Consider the following 14,681-nt stretch of genomic DNA (forward strand, 5'->3'; position numbering starts at 1 on the left):
AAATGTTGAGTTCTCCGGCGTAATGCCGCGATCAAGCATGTCCAGGTAATATTCAACGGGACTCATATGCCTAAACGGAAGCGTCTTCATAAAAATAAGGTTGTATGGGCGTGTGGACATTGGTTCAACGCCGGCAGAACACATCTCCTGAAAGACATCTTCTGCATCTTCTGTTTTCATGCGCATTACAAACTGCCTCTCCAGCTGCTCCGACAAATCTTTCGTTAGTGAAACATCATTCGCTTGCAAGAATTCTAACAATTCACGTGTCTCATTTGCAGTAAGAGAAGGAAACTTGTGCAGTGCGGCGCTGACGGCGCTGGTAGAGAAACTTCCCTCCATGAGTTGATGAAGCCGCAGCACCTCCAGTGCGCTGTCCGCGGTGATGGCAAGGACGCGCAGATACTCGGATGGTCGCTCAAACCGCTGCTCAAAAGCCTCCACAATCGTAAAGATGTGCTCATCATCGTCCCCCGCAAGCCTCTTCGCTGCAAGGAGCGCACGTCCCCAACAGAATTCCACTCTTCCCAACGCATCCGCGTTAATAGGATGACCTGCAGCCGTAGCGGCAGCGGCAATTTCTTCGTGGATGTTCCCATTCATTTTTGTACTTGTGGGTGTCGCGGTTGTCGTCCCGCCAGGACGCTGCGTCTCAAGGAGAATGTCAAGTTCAGGCATCGCCTGAAGCTCTTCAAAGCGTTGCAGTACAACGATGTCTTGCCCAGCCTTGTACGCGGCGACAATCGCCTCACACAAATCATCCCACGGCATTGCAGCGGCAACACGTGCGCCCTCGTTCCCAGCCTTTGCGCTGTCGCAGCCATCTACAACCGAAACTTTGCTGTCACCGTCTTTCCGCATATCCGAGAAAGAATAAGCCAAACAAAGACCAGATGCGTTGACTCCCTTTGCAAGAGCCACCTTGTCGGCAAAATAAATACAAGGAAAAGAAGTAAAAAAAAAAAAAAAACAACAGCAACAAAATAAAACAATAATAATAATAATAACAAAAAAAAAAAAAAAAAACTGCTTTAAACTCCAAATTTATCGTCATCACCTCTACAACATCTTACCAATAAGCACTGCAGACACACACACATATATATATATATATGTATTCTTGATTATTCCTTTTTTTTTTTTCATTTTCTTCTTCTTCACCTTCAAGAAAATAAAGACCAACAGGGAAATCAATCTCTTTAAAAAAGAAAGAAATACCCGTGGGGAATACGCAATACAAATAACGTGAGCAGATATTAAATAATGTATAAGTTTGTTTCTTCTATTGGCATGAGTCACAAAAAACTCATCCTACGCATTCATTTCTCCAGAGATATTTATGCCCCAACCCCTCATTGGTTTTCTCACTCACTCACTCACTCACACACACACAAAAAAAAAAAAAATGTGGGACTCTCCGTTGTTTTGAGAAGGAAATTTTGCCCTCGCTTACGTGCAATATTTACATCTCAAATATATTGGGATCATCAAAGTTAATTTCACCACCATCCAGGGAATTCACTGTGACAATTCCCCCGTCAATTGCACCGTCCTCGTCTCCACCATAGACTCCATCCAGACAACATTGAGTGTAGGGACCTCTTATAAATTCCAAGCAACAACTGTTCACCACAAAAATAGCTCGAGAACTTGCAGCGGATTCAATGTCGGTGCAAGGGGCAAGAATACCTAAAAACCCTCCGCAGCATCGACAGCGCACATGCAGCTCCAATGGATTGGCCTTTTTTGTAAAAGAAGAAGTTACGGCCGAAAATCCACCAACTCGTACCTCCACAGCTTCTGTATTCAGTCGAGAAAACGCCGCTATCCCACGCACTAAAAAAGGGATCTGGTATTTTGAAGCCACAAGAGGTACATGACAGCGAATGCAAGTATAAAAACCAGAAATGACTTTTTCTTCCTCCTTTAACGCACGTGTCCAGATATCTGTCGTGAAGGGATCCTCCATTTTCTCTCCCTCCAAAACATCAAGTACAGACCGTGGTAACATCTTATTCCACTCCCTACTATCCCTGTATTTCTCCAAGAAATGCAATTCCTCATCCCTATTTGAAGCGAACATCTCTGACTCAGATGCATTCGATTTGTCTTTCCACTCGCTATGAACATAACCATATAGGTGAGACTTGCCGTCAGAGGGCAATCCATGGGATGCCATCAATCTTTCAGCCGCCGCGTGTCCTTCAATATCCCGTGATCTGTCTTTCGAGACAACAGAGGATGATGCGTGTTCGCGCAATGGAATGCGTTCCCCTCGTGAGGCATCATTCCTCGGCCTGGGATTCCGCACCACGGATGCGGGTTTGGTCGGCATACGCTGCACAACTGACCCGGACACACTGTCTCTGTCCTTGACTTTATTGGCACTGGAACTCTTCTTCGTTGTTGTTGTTGTAGTTGTTGATGTGGCGTCGGCAAAATTGGCGGGAGTGTGTTGGCTGCCTCTGCCACCATCCAGTTTTTCTGTCGACGCAAACCCTGACGCCGTGCAGGACTGAGAGATCTGACCGCTTGGATACGGGCGCAGCGTGGACGCGTGCTGCCCGGTGGGCCCAGACGACCGACGGTAAGTTGGCGGCTTCGGTACAATATTCGTCGGCCGCACGTCAAGTGGCTGCAGTCGTTGCCCCACGGCCCGGCTCCGCCGCCTCAGCTCCGCAATCGCCGGGTGCATCTCACGCATCGTCCAAACTCCTTCCTACAGCTGCCAATTCAAACCAACGAGCGGGGGGAGGGGTAAAATGAGCCCACAGAAGCGCAGCGGCACACGGATTTAAAACCCAAAAGACGGCCAGAAAGAAAAGACGTACACGACACACACACACACAGACGGAGATTTCCCCTCAAAAGAAAAGAGAGAAAAGAAAAAAAAAAAAAAAAAGAAGGCAAAAGAAAGCATCCGAAGTAGTTTAAATCGTAAATCGAGAAGAAAAAAAAAAAAAAAAAAAAAAAACAAGCGTTATACAAATTCAGTTTTTCACACGCATTGCCCATATAATATATAATTCTCATATTTTATATATAAAATATATTTGCTAATGTGTTTTCGATCAGAGGAATTTGCTGCCCAAGAGAAACGACGCGCGGAGACACGCACTCCCCTTTCCTTCGTACAGTCCCAACACCAACAACAACAACAACAAAAAGAACCAGAAGCAAAAAAAAGAAGTAAAGAAAGAAAGAAAGAAAGAAAGAAAAAAAAGGCAAAATGTAAATAGAGGAGGAGAAGAATCAACCAACAATTAAAGGGAACTACTTCAAGGAGTTAAAGTAGTGCTATCACAGAATACATGGGAGATTTAAAAAAAAAAAAAATTAATCCTCAAGATCCTGCCATTCGCATGTTTCTCTTTTCCTTCTCGTGGTTTGGTTTCCTCCATGGGTCGTCTCCTGACAGAAGATGCACAAGGAAATTTCCCACACTCGCAAAAACATTTTTTTTTTTCTTCTTATCACCTTCCCCCCCCCTTTATTTGAATATGTGTGTGTCTGTGTGTTTGAATCCCTCCTCCACTTCCGGCTTTCATGTTATTTTCAGCCTTCATGCCTTCTCACATTCCTACCCACCCCTTTACTCCTCTTTCTTCTTCTTATCCCTGTTCTGTTTTTGTTGCTTTTCATCCGTCCCTATTTACTGTTGCCGTTGCCTGAGAAGAAGACAAACAAGACAATCATAATAAAGAATGCTGCCACACCGCCAACTATGAGTTTCCCCTTGACGGAGTTCCACCAGAGTTGCTGACGAAGATCGCGGCTGCTACGCTGAAAGCCCTGTGCCTGAAATTGCAAATCTTCCGTAGACTGAACGATATCATCAATACGTTGACCGCGCTGAATCACTCGCTCGACATTGTCTAACGCGAGGTCCTTCACCTCCGCCACGGCCATCTTCACCTTCCGCACCTTTTCCTCCGGCTCACCCGAGTCACTCATGCGGAGGAGCACATCGCGGTAGGGCTTCACGAAGACATCCACCATCTTGGTGTTGAGCTTTGCGACGCTTTCAACAAACATTTTTCGAAAGGTCTTCGCTGCCTCGTCCAGAGCGGCATGGCCCTGACGCCGTGTGACGGCTTTGTTAGCGAGAATCGCGAATGCAAGCTCGCTGTCTGTCATAATATGATACGAGAGCTGCAGTGGCCCTTCCGCCCCTTCCTCCACCCCACTCACGCCCTCGCTGCCGAGGGAAATGAAGGAGGTGGTGCGGAAGTTGGGGGCGGCGCATTTACTCACAACCTCAGCCCATACGGTTCCTGGTATCGAGAAATCATTGGTCGGGCACCCAGGGGCCTTACACAACATCAGCCGATCGCTCAGGCGCACCAAAACGCCTCCATATATCTTTGTTTCACCTTGCATATCCATATGCCCGGTGCCAACGGCGTGCTCCCTATTCCCTATGCTCGTGGAGATGTGCTAACAGTTCGGTTACACGTGTGCACTGCGTGGACGATACCTCCGACCACCGCAACAACAACAAGAAGAAAAAAAAAAAAAAGGAAAGAAACCAAACAAACCACAAATATTATCACACGGTTGCGGAAGGGAGAACACACAAATAAAGTCAGCGGTAACTCAACAGACATGCACGCAGCAAAAAAGAAAAAAAAAAAAAAAAAAAGGGTGGGTGGAAAACTTCTCCCCTCCTCTCCAAAAAAAAAGAAAAAAAAAAAAAAAAAAAAAAGAAAGATCGTTTTTTACTGATAACCGCAACATACTCTTTTCTCTCTTTCTCTGTTCCTCATCTCCTCCTCTTTAACGTTGGTGCTTTTCTTCTTCCAACATGACATCACCACATGAACCAATGCGGAATAGAGGGGCTGGTGCCAATAATGACTCATAAAATAAAATCAACAGAAAAAGGCAACAACAGGAACAACAACAGGATCGATTGTAGTAGTTGAGGGACAGTAGCAACCGCATCCATAATAATAATAATAATAATAATAATAATAATAATAATAATAATAATAAATAAATAAATAAAAGCGGAAGTGAAACAAACAAAAACAAAAACAAAAAAAAACAATGGGAGGAGCACACGTCTTGCTAACTTCAAGAAAGACGCTAGCCAAGCATCTTTTTTCTGTCCCTTTGTCTCTGTCTCTCTAAATGTACATATACAAATAGTATACAAATAATATATGTATGTATGTATATATATATATATATATATAACCTGCCCTTTTGGCTTTCCTCCGGTATTATTATTAATATTATTATTATTCGTTTTTTTTTTTATTTATTTTTATTTTCCTCCACTCTCTCAATTATCTTTTTTTTTTTTCCACGGCGGCTCGCTCTTCTTTTCCTGTATATATATATATATATATATATACGCGTGTATGTGTGTATTTACGTGGTTTGTGTCCTCTTTTCCCCCCCCCTCCGCAGCCTTTTTTTTTTCCCCCCCCGTTCCGTTTTGTTTTGTTTTTTTTTCCATTCCCTCGTTTTAAATTTGGTGCTCTCTCTCTCTCTATATATATATATATATACTTATATACTTATATGTATGCATGTAGGCATGCCAATAAATGTATGCACACACACACATACACATTTATATATATTTCTATTTATGCGCGCTGATCACACCGCCTGGAGAGGTAGAGAAGCCAAAATACACACATAAAATAAAAGAGAGGAGCAACAAGAACATACACATATATACACAGTAAAACAGAAAAAAAAAAGAAAAAAAAAAAAAATGGAAAGCGAATTTACCACATTTCCACTTCCGTCGCTGATTATTTGCTGATGTTGTTCTTGTCACTGGTGATAGGGGGAAGAGAAGACGTGGTGGTGAATGGATAGGATGGATGGGTGCTATTTCATTTCCATTTGCAACCGCCATTGAGATTGCTCACATGATTACTAGGATGCTACTGTATCCTGAGAAGGAACAACAAACGCGCGGCAAAGCGGGCACTCTGGGTGCTCACGTAGCCACTCCCTAATGCAGTTCTTGTGAAAACAGTGCCGACACGGCAAAATCACTACCGGGACACCGGACCCAACAATACTGTCGAGACAGATGGTGCAGGAGGAGCTAACAAAGGCCTCTGGGTATTCAAGACGATCACTCTCCTGCAATCCATTGGGAAGTGTTACAAAAGAACCTATCAAATCATCCACAGAGACACACGGGCGGGGGCTCGTCTCTGGCCCCTCGTCTATAGTGAACTGAATCACAATGTGCTCACCGATATTCTCAGCGAGTCGGGGCCATAACGGGTGAAGTATCTCCGCCAAAAAATCCACTGGCTGATGTTCCTGTTGTTGCTCTTGTTGTCCTCCCACAATTGCCTGCAGTTCATTGTAGTGCCGCTGGTCCCGCACAATTTCAATGATGGGCGACTGGCAGACCTCACAATTTGTAGCGACGTCTTCTAATGCGTGTTGATTGTGAAATTGTTGACATACGTAACAGAAGTACATGTCTAATGCACACCATGAGAGGAGGTGGAAAAATTCAATCAAGAAATAACCACAAATAATAATAATAATAATAAAAGAGAAAAAAAAAAAAAAAGAGAAAAGAAAAAGGAAGGATTTTAAAACATAAAGACACCGCCCTCTCCTCACAACGCACATGTAGGGACATTTACATACGGAAGCAAACACAAAAAAGGGTTAAGGTTATGGATGAGGTGGTGTATACATGCGCTTCTGCCAAGAAACACAGACGTACAGGCACACATCGTCTCGCTTTGAAATTAACGTGTGCCGCAGCCAAATAAATAAATAAATAACAAAGATAAAAATAAACGTTCTGGTCTGCTTACCAGGCTCACGTAGACACGGAAGCACTTGTTGCCGCTCGGCTCAAGTATTGCAGGCCGTACACCAGGTAAAGATCCGCCCGAGACACGTACCCCTTCTCCACTGCGGTGCGCACCATATCTACAATTCCATCGGTCGTCATCACTTCGGCACTTGTGTCACTGTTCATTTTTAGATGTTCCGCAATCATCTGCACAAGTTGCCGCTCCACCCGTTCTGCTCGATGCTGTTTCGCCAATTGCTCATTGTACTGTTGTCGTCTAACCTTGCTCAACCTCTCCATCGCCGCCTCACGGTTGCTGAGAGCGCTGCGAGAGTCTTGTGCCTCCGCCACATACGCCAACTCGCCATCAATTAATAATTTAGCAATGATTTGAGTCTCCGTTACGTTTGCTGCCTGACCACCAGGCCCACTCGAGCGTGCCGTGTCGTAATGTACAGTGGCGCGGTGTGCGTTGCTAAAGAGCGTCGTGCTTACATTCGGGCACACGGCCGTGAGCTTAAAAGGGAGCCTATATGTACTTTCATCCATTTTCCCCGAAAGGAAAAGTGCCACGCCTACACCATAAGGTCCAATAAACGTTGGCGAAGAAGTGGCGGCAGCGGGCGCAGCAATGACATACCGCTCAGCCGTTACGTGTTGTAACTCAAAACCCGACTCCTCAACAAAACTCTTCAACATGGCAACGTCCCCCTCAACATTTATAAGAGCATCGTAATTGACGTGTGGCAAGCGGCTTAAAAATAGGCGGCGTACAACTGCCACATACACATTTGCCCCTGCACCTTCTTGCATGGCAGCCGTTTTCCACGCCGCATCCTGTTCCCGCTCATAACACGACTGCAGGGAAGCAAACGCATCATCGGAAAGGTCCTTTGCGGAGTCACGCTCGGTGTCACACATCCGTACGACATCGCTGCAGAGTCGTGAGAACTTCAAAAGAGGGTCACGACGGCGAAGTCGTTCCAGTTTTCGCTGGAGGGAGCGTAAGTTTTCTTCCCTCTCCTTGAGTTGAGTTTGTAGCATGTCACTACGGTGTCGGTCCTGTGCGGCGTCGCTCTTCTGTAGTTTTTGCACCGTGTCCGTGAGCAACTCATTCTTTTTCCGCACCTGCCGCCATTCCTTCTCATGCTCTTTTAGCTCCATGTTCTCTGAGTTGAGAAGTACCACGTCCTGCTCCACCTTTCTTAGTTTCGTGCGGAGACTCGCATCGGTTTCACGCATCTGCAAAAGTTCCTTCTGTAACTTTTTACACTCCTCCTCCTTTGCGTGAAGTTTTTCCCGGTACGAGTTTTTCTTTGCCCGCATCGATGCTAGCTCCGCAAAGAGCTCCTCTATCTCTGGACCTAAATTGACTTTCTTCAGCTCGTCAATGGTGGGACCGGAAGAGCCCTGACGACTCTCCCTACCGCCACCACTACCACCAGCGGCAACGGCATTAGCGGCGGCCGCATTTGCCGCCTGAAACAAACCGCTAAATGTGTTATTTTTCCCGGTGAAAAGTCCACTTTTGGTGTCGCCAAAGTCTGCGGGTTTCGGTGCGTCCTGAGGATTAGTTTGCCGCATGTGCCGCTGTTGGTTCTCCACGGTCTTCACGAGGTGCTCCATCACCTCGATGTTTTTCTGAGCAAGTTTCCCCACCCCGGGGATCCTGCCAAGTGCCTTTTGAAACTCCAGCGCCTTCTTCATCATCTCCACCTGCTTCTCGAGCGGTTGGCTGCGGATCATCTCCTGCATTGCCCGCAGCTTTTGCGCGTCAATGCCGGGCGGAATATCACTGCTGCTGCCGTGGGTGCCACCATCGTTGCTTCCTTCCGAGCCGCTTGCCTTGTCGTTGGGCTTGCCGCCTCCGCCAGTCACGAGACGGCGCCCGGCGGTGCGGTGGACGAGCCCGGCGAGGCCACACACAAAGCGGCGATAACGGTACATTCGCAGTGAGAAGTATCAATACCAAACTCAAAACCCAGACAACGGCCCACGCCACCAAACGAGGAAAAAAAAGAAAAGAAAAAAAGTGGGAACGCAAGAGATTAAAGGGAGAGAAAACAACATTTTCGTTTCTCTGTGTTTTTTCCTTGCTTGGCTCTGTCATTCGTCAACAGAAACCAGGCGTCGCTGCGGACAGAAATAAAAGCGTGTGACGGCGATGAGAATTCAAATCACCATCGCCACCTCAAACTTCCACAGCCACACAAACAAACACGCACAGACGGGGGGCGAGAGAAAAAAAAAAAAAAAGAAAGGACCACCAGAATGTAAAGCTGGCCTTTCCTGCTCTTTTCCCTCGGTTTGTGAAGGGAGGGGAATGTTCTCTCATTTCCGTTCCAGCCTCGCTATTATTTACCGCCACCAGCACCATCATCATTTCTCCCGTTTGCCCTACGCCTCCGAAGGGACACCCGGCAAAAGCCCCCAGGCCCGTTTTGCCTCATTCATCGTTCGTGGGTATTTTGACGGATCGTCACGGTCGGCGTACCACGTGCTGAGACCGGGAGCGTCCGCACCCACGTAGCGAGGATCGGGCCCCACGTCATCCCCCTCCATTGTCCACACGGCCTCCACCATGATGCGCCAACAGTTCGTGGTGTTCGTGAGAAAAGCGTACATGGTGTATACAGTTAAAAGAAGCACATCACCCAATTCAAACGCCGTAGACACAAAAGGGTTCACGTCAATCGTTATGGAGCGTCCCGTTGTCTCATCGATACCTCCTTGTTTGCCCAACGGCAACAATTCCTGCGGGTCATGCGTGTAGCAACCATCGCCACGAATGTCACCGCTCTCCACTTCATGTTGACCGTAAGTCCTTCGCAACGCCGCGTATGATTCCGTCGAGTTGCTACCCTTCACCACCACAGGTGTACCCATCTGAAAAGGGGTGTCATGAAGTGGGACAAGAGCGACAAGAGCCAATTTTGTCCCCCTGTTCAAATAAACACTTGACATGCGAAGGCCAAAGGTCTCCTGCGGCGCGGCAAGGTGCAGCGACTGTACATCCGTCACATTTACAGTACCTCCAAAAACCTGCCGAACGAGAGCCATAACACCCGTCCCACTTACCGCAGAGCGGAGGGACTCTGTATACTTAATCTGTGGCGGCGGTAGCTGACCGGTGGATGGAAAAGGTACACCAAGAGCAACACCGTCACGTGACACCTGCTCTGCCCGGTCCTCTACGGTTGTCCAGCCACACTGCAGCAGTTGATTTCCCAAGTCATCCATCGCCTCATTGAGGACTATGCGGGGAACAATGTTCTTGAAATACAAGTATCCATCCTTGTCAAGGCGGTGGCGTAGTTTTGGTGGGTCATAGTACAACTCATTGCTGGGAACAAGCGGATGTAATTCATGCCCCACCGTTAGAAAGCCGTTGCCTAATGGAAACTTTAGCCGACCATGGCGTTTGACAAAACATCTTCGCATGAGATGTTTCCTTTAAATCAAATGTAAATTACAGGCTAAAACTGTAGCGTGTTCGTCACCTGCCGGCCTTATAACGCAAACCAACCAACCAACAAGGGAGGCTGTAGAGATATCCTCTTTCCTCTCCGTGTCGTAGAAGGATGGGCCTCTCTTTTTTTTCCCTTTTTTTTTAAAAATACCCCACCCTGCGGAGAACGTTATATAAATGCTCTGGGTACGGGTGCCGTGTAGCCCTTGTTGTTCACTCAACACGCCGTGCCACGTTTCTGCAGGCCTATTATTATTAATATTATTATTTACACCTTTTCTTCCAGTCCGCGCCTACAACAATCCAGCCAACAAAGAAAAGAAATAAAAAATAAACACAGGGAGAGAGAAGGACATGGGCTTACATCGACCCACCCACATGAACACACACACACACACACACACACACACACACGGGGAAACACAGGGAGGATAAACAACAACAACAAAAAAAAAATGACGGTCCGAATGGGACCCAAAAGTTAAATGAGGCCGCTAACGTGTATGCGTATATATATAAAGATATATATATATAAAGGAAGGGGAAAAAAAAGTCATAAGAAAATGACGACGACAGCCAACTTCGCCCGGCTCATGCGCGGAAAAAGGCAAATACGTTCAATTCAGCCTCATTCATGTGCAGTCCACAGTCTTCATGAATTTCCCCGCGTACAGTTGACGGAAGCTCTCCTCTCCTTTATGGCGCACCGCGCAGAGATCCGAGCGCAGCAGCAATTCCATATTCCGCTTCTCGTCATGCAGCAGCAGTTGACCATCCTGGCGCGTTAACTCCGTGAAGGTGGCCAAACGCTCCCCCTTTTCGTTCACCTCGTGCCATGTGATGCTCTGACCATCACGGAGAAAAGACCCGCGATCATACTTCCACGCCCGCATGCCCTTCTTTACCACACACTCCTTGGCCTCCACAGGACAAATGGACATTGCAAAAAGAAGAAGGAGAAAAAAGCACAAAAATGTGATGCAAAAACGTTGCCGCATGTGTCGTCCGTGCTGCCTTTTTGTTTCGTTTCCTAATCAAAAGAAAAAGGGATTTCCCCTACCTTTTTTTTTTTTGGGCGTTGTTCCTACTTCCTGTTTTTACTCTTTTTACTCAACATAAAAAATCCAAAGCAAAGGCTCAGAACAAATAAAACAGCGGAAAAAAAAATATATATATATAAGGCGGTTCTGTCAACGGCACAACACAGAAAAAAGATCCAGACGTTTTAAGTGCACATGCCACATGGGATGCAGGTATGGAAGTTTACATGCAGAGATACACACACACAATTATGCATGCATGCATGTACGTTGGATTATGTTTTCCCTCTTGGGGAGGTTAATATAAGCAAATAAATATATCAAGTCTCTGAGCGTAGGGCTTCCTGATGATGTTAAAACAACAAAACAAACAACATGCACGAAGAAAAGCCCCTCTTTTCTAACTTCTGAATTCTATTCGGCAGCACCGTCGCGGCCACCACTTCCTTCCTTTTCCCTCCACACATGACATCCACACGCCCTGCATAAAGGGAACGAGGGCAGAAGAAGTAAAAAAAAAAAAAATGTGACCGCGTCTGAAAGGGAGGCGGAGAAACCCAAGAGAGAGTGTGTGTATGTGTGTGTTTTGGAACGGCGAGAGAGAGAAGCAACACCAATGCAATAAAGGTAGAACACTCCAAAAGGTTGCTTCTAATCGTCATACAAACACACCGCAGGGTCCCTCCCTTTTCCTCAAATTGATTTAAAAAAAAGATATATATTATATATATATATATCTTTGAGAGAAGGAGAAAAAAAAAAAAAAGGTGGTATTGAGTAGGAGGGAAAACAATAAATAAAATAAAATAAATAAATAATGTAAAGGGCGGAAGCAACTAAATAAATAAAACAACGACCAAACAACAACAAGGAAATGCCATGTCATAATCTATGAACATATTAATAATAAATAATAAAAGCGGCTGTCATGACGCACGGCGCTTTTTCTTTACTCGCTTTCCGTTATTCGCCGCCTCGGCGGTATGCTTCCTTGCGTCGTTGCCGCCCTCCGCCTCATCGTTGCCTTCATCCCCTCCCTCATCCCTGCATATTTCCCCATCGCCGTTGGAAAACGCGACCATATCACTCGCCTGTCGCTTTCTTTGTAGCCGCAGCAGTTCGGCCTCTACCATCCGCTGAAATCCCCTCGGCATCAACACCAATGTGCGGGTGACATCCTTCACTTTACACACCCCGACGAGCTGGTGGGCCATTTCAAACATGTTGTTGCGTAGTGAAATAATGATGAACTGCGCTCCGCTCGCTTGGCGAAGTAAATAATTCGCAACAATAGACACGTTACGGAAGTCTAACGCGGCATCAATCTCATCCATGACGTAAATAGGGGTTGGCTTAATATCATGCAGAGCAAAGATGAGTGCAAGGCTCGAGAGTGTCTTTTCCCCTCCGGAAAGATTCGATATCTGCTTCCATGACTTCTTCGGTGGACGCACAACAAAATGGATCCCTTCAAACGGATCATTCACATCAACAAGTTCCAAGTCGGCGTCTCCTCCGTGAGTCAACAGCTGGTAAACCTCTCGCAGTCGCTCCTGTACACGCACAAAACATTCCATAAACCGACCGCGTCTTTCTTCCTTCAGCTCCAGTAGTCCCCGCTCCGCCGCATCGGATGCCTCCTTGCAGCTGAGATAGTGCGATTTTCCCTTGCGGTGCTCCGCGTCGCGTTCATGCCACAGCGCGACAGCACGAAAGTCAATCTCACTGTGCAATCGTTTCGTCTCTTCACTAAGAGACTTCGCCAGACGCACCGAATGCTCATAGTCACATCGCGCCAGTTCCTCAGGTGAAAGTCTGAACGACATGTTACGCAGATCGATGCAATTCGACTGCTGTTTTCCAGGCCGACGACGCAATTCTTCCTCGTCCTCCTCCGACCTCCTGTTGTTGTTACGATTCTTGTTTTTTTTGCGTTGTTTTGTCCTTTCCTCTTCCTCGTATTCTTCATTTTCCACTTCCCTCTCCTCCTCTTCATCGGTTGATTCATCCCCGTCGGTACCTGAATTGACGTCCAGCTGCAGCGTTTCTATGCCGTACAACTCCGCATTTTCCCGCATCTTTTCCTCACATCCTTCAATCTTCTGCTCAAACTTCGCCAACTCCTGCAGCGCATCGGCCATCTTTGCGGTTTCCACCTGGCGGAACCGCTCCTCATCATCTAGCAGCTTCTGCGCCTCGATGAGGGCCTTGTGGGCAACAGGCACCGCCGCCTTCACATCCTCTACGTCCGACTGAGCCTTTGCAAACTTTGCATTCGCGCCGTTGTACCGTCGCGTCCATTCCTCTGAGGTTGCAATGGCGGCAGCAAGCGCCCCAGATGCCCCTTGAGCCGCTTCCTCGTTGATCCGCTTCAGCTCTTCCTCTAGCTCACCAATATCACTTTTTTTACGTTGTTGTGTTGCACGAAGTCGGTGGGACAGGCGGCGGCATTCTCGAATAGCATTTTCTTCCGCCTCCCTGCGTTCTTGTTGTAACTTCAGTTCCGCACAGAGTGCCTTGTAACCGGCACCGCCCACAGCATCCATCTCCTGTTCAATCCGCTCTAGATCGCTTTGGTGCTTAAGCCGTGACTTGTTTGCGGCCTGCAGACTCTTCTCTGCCTCGTCCACTTCCTCGAGAATGGCCTCCCGCCTACTTTGGCTCCCGGCTGAGTTCTCTTCCATTTCCTGAAGCAAGGCGGTGCGTTTCTTGGCATCGGACTCCAAAGTGGCTCGCAGTGTTCCAAGCTCAACTCGAAGCTTTGAAATTTGCTCCGAGCTGAGGTGCCGCTGAGTCTGTCGCATTTTGTGCAACTGCTCCTGTGCCGCACGCTCCTCTTCGACTGCCTCCACCAACTCCCCCTGAAGCCGCTGTAGTGCCACTCGTGCAGCCTCCTTGTCCTGCGGTGAGCGTGCTGCCTTCAGCTTCGCCCCGCGCGGCGTGTTTCCGCCACCCGTGATGGAGCCACCAGGCTCCGCCAACTCGCCACGCACCGTTACGACACGAGCACGATGCGGACCACCAAACGCCACCTCCCGTGCCTCACTAAGATCCCGCACAAGAAGAGTGTCTCGCACAGCCTGGTAGAACGCTACACGAAAGCGCGCATTTGTTGGCACAATGTGGTCAAACAGACGTGTGGCCTTTGGGCTCGGGGACGTGAAAGGTGCATTCATGCGATCCCCCACTTCGCGTTCAATCTCTTTTAACACCATCATTGTGGCGCGACCAATGTTATTCTTGCGAAGCAGCTCCAATGCCGCGACGGCCGTCTCACGGTCTTCCACGACATGAAAACCCCATGCATTACTCGCCACACCTGCTGCAATGTCGTATTCATCGGCAATACGACCGAGTTGACGTAGGGTGCCATAGTATCCTTTAA

At 47.4% G+C, this 14,681-nt stretch overlaps 8 protein-coding genes across 8 annotated transcripts, besides 29 other annotated features; all 8 read right to left on the bottom strand.

Moving 5' to 3' along the window:
- On the bottom strand, positions 1 to 861 carry Tc00.1047053508779.9 (hypothetical protein, conserved; the record flags this gene model as incomplete). The annotated part of the gene is made up of 1 exon (XM_802933.1): positions 1 to 861. A coding segment is annotated over one exon (861 nt), but the record flags the coding sequence as incomplete, so codon positions are not given.
- Positions 1 to 14,681: a sequence feature (heterozygous, Esmeraldo-like haplotype).
- Positions 946 to 1,026: a sequence feature (A-rich).
- Positions 1,364 to 1,392: a microsatellite.
- On the bottom strand, positions 1,463 to 2,704 carry Tc00.1047053508779.20 (hypothetical protein, conserved; the record flags this gene model as incomplete). Its single annotated transcript, XM_802926.1, has 1 exon — positions 1,463 to 2,704. One exon carries the CDS (start codon positions 2,702 to 2,704, stop codon positions 1,463 to 1,465), a length of 1,242 nt encoding a protein of 413 aa, XP_808019.1.
- Positions 2,867 to 2,916: a sequence feature (A-rich).
- Positions 2,948 to 2,974: a microsatellite.
- Positions 3,014 to 3,055: a sequence feature (AT_rich).
- Positions 3,141 to 3,164: a microsatellite.
- Positions 3,180 to 3,222: a microsatellite.
- Positions 3,319 to 3,341: a sequence feature (AT_rich).
- Positions 3,649 to 4,386, bottom strand: Tc00.1047053508779.30 (vesicule-associated membrane protein, putative; the record flags this gene model as incomplete). Its single annotated transcript, XM_802927.1, has 1 exon — positions 3,649 to 4,386. One exon carries the CDS (start codon positions 4,384 to 4,386, stop codon positions 3,649 to 3,651), a length of 738 nt encoding a protein of 245 aa, XP_808020.1.
- Positions 4,617 to 4,642: a microsatellite.
- Positions 4,674 to 4,709: a microsatellite.
- Positions 4,947 to 4,995: a microsatellite.
- Positions 5,023 to 5,050: a microsatellite.
- Positions 5,134 to 5,198: a microsatellite.
- Positions 5,224 to 5,248: a microsatellite.
- Positions 5,251 to 5,308: a sequence feature (T-rich).
- Positions 5,336 to 5,359: a microsatellite.
- Positions 5,499 to 5,535: a microsatellite.
- Positions 5,698 to 5,729: a microsatellite.
- Tc00.1047053508779.40 (hypothetical protein, conserved) lies at positions 5,896 to 6,459 on the bottom strand (the record flags this gene model as incomplete). The annotated part of the gene is made up of 1 exon (XM_802928.1): positions 5,896 to 6,459. The coding sequence occupies one exon, from the start codon at positions 6,457 to 6,459 to the stop codon at positions 5,896 to 5,898; it is 564 nt and encodes a 187-aa protein (XP_808021.1).
- Positions 6,514 to 6,533: a microsatellite.
- Positions 6,532 to 6,566: a microsatellite.
- Positions 6,812 to 8,734, bottom strand: Tc00.1047053508779.50 (hypothetical protein, conserved; the record flags this gene model as incomplete). Its single annotated transcript, XM_802929.1, has 1 exon — positions 6,812 to 8,734. The coding sequence occupies one exon, from the start codon at positions 8,732 to 8,734 to the stop codon at positions 6,812 to 6,814; it is 1,923 nt and encodes a 640-aa protein (XP_808022.1).
- Positions 8,796 to 8,854: a sequence feature (A-rich).
- Tc00.1047053508779.70 (hypothetical protein, conserved) lies at positions 9,185 to 10,228 on the bottom strand (the record flags this gene model as incomplete). Its single annotated transcript, XM_802930.1, has 1 exon — positions 9,185 to 10,228. The coding sequence occupies one exon, from the start codon at positions 10,226 to 10,228 to the stop codon at positions 9,185 to 9,187; it is 1,044 nt and encodes a 347-aa protein (XP_808023.1).
- Positions 10,504 to 10,527: a sequence feature (AT_rich).
- Positions 10,639 to 10,670: a microsatellite.
- Positions 10,765 to 10,792: a sequence feature (AT_rich).
- Positions 10,889 to 11,254, bottom strand: Tc00.1047053508779.80 (hypothetical protein, conserved; the record flags this gene model as incomplete). Its single annotated transcript, XM_802931.1, has 1 exon — positions 10,889 to 11,254. The coding sequence occupies one exon, from the start codon at positions 11,252 to 11,254 to the stop codon at positions 10,889 to 10,891; it is 366 nt and encodes a 121-aa protein (XP_808024.1).
- Positions 11,415 to 11,436: a sequence feature (AT_rich).
- Positions 11,998 to 12,033: a sequence feature (AT_rich).
- Positions 12,088 to 12,115: a sequence feature (AT_rich).
- Positions 12,194 to 12,215: a sequence feature (AT_rich).
- Positions 12,223 to 14,681, bottom strand: Tc00.1047053508779.90 (structural maintenance of chromosome protein 4, putative; the record flags this gene model as incomplete). Its single annotated transcript, XM_802932.1, has 1 exon — positions 12,223 to 14,681. A coding segment is annotated over one exon (2,459 nt), but the record flags the coding sequence as incomplete, so codon positions are not given.

Source organism: Trypanosoma cruzi, genomic scaffold (assembly GCF_000209065.1).
Source record: "Trypanosoma cruzi strain CL Brener 1047053517057 genomic scaffold, whole genome shotgun sequence".
NCBI classification, from domain to species: Eukaryota; Euglenozoa; class Kinetoplastea; order Trypanosomatida; family Trypanosomatidae; genus Trypanosoma; species Trypanosoma cruzi.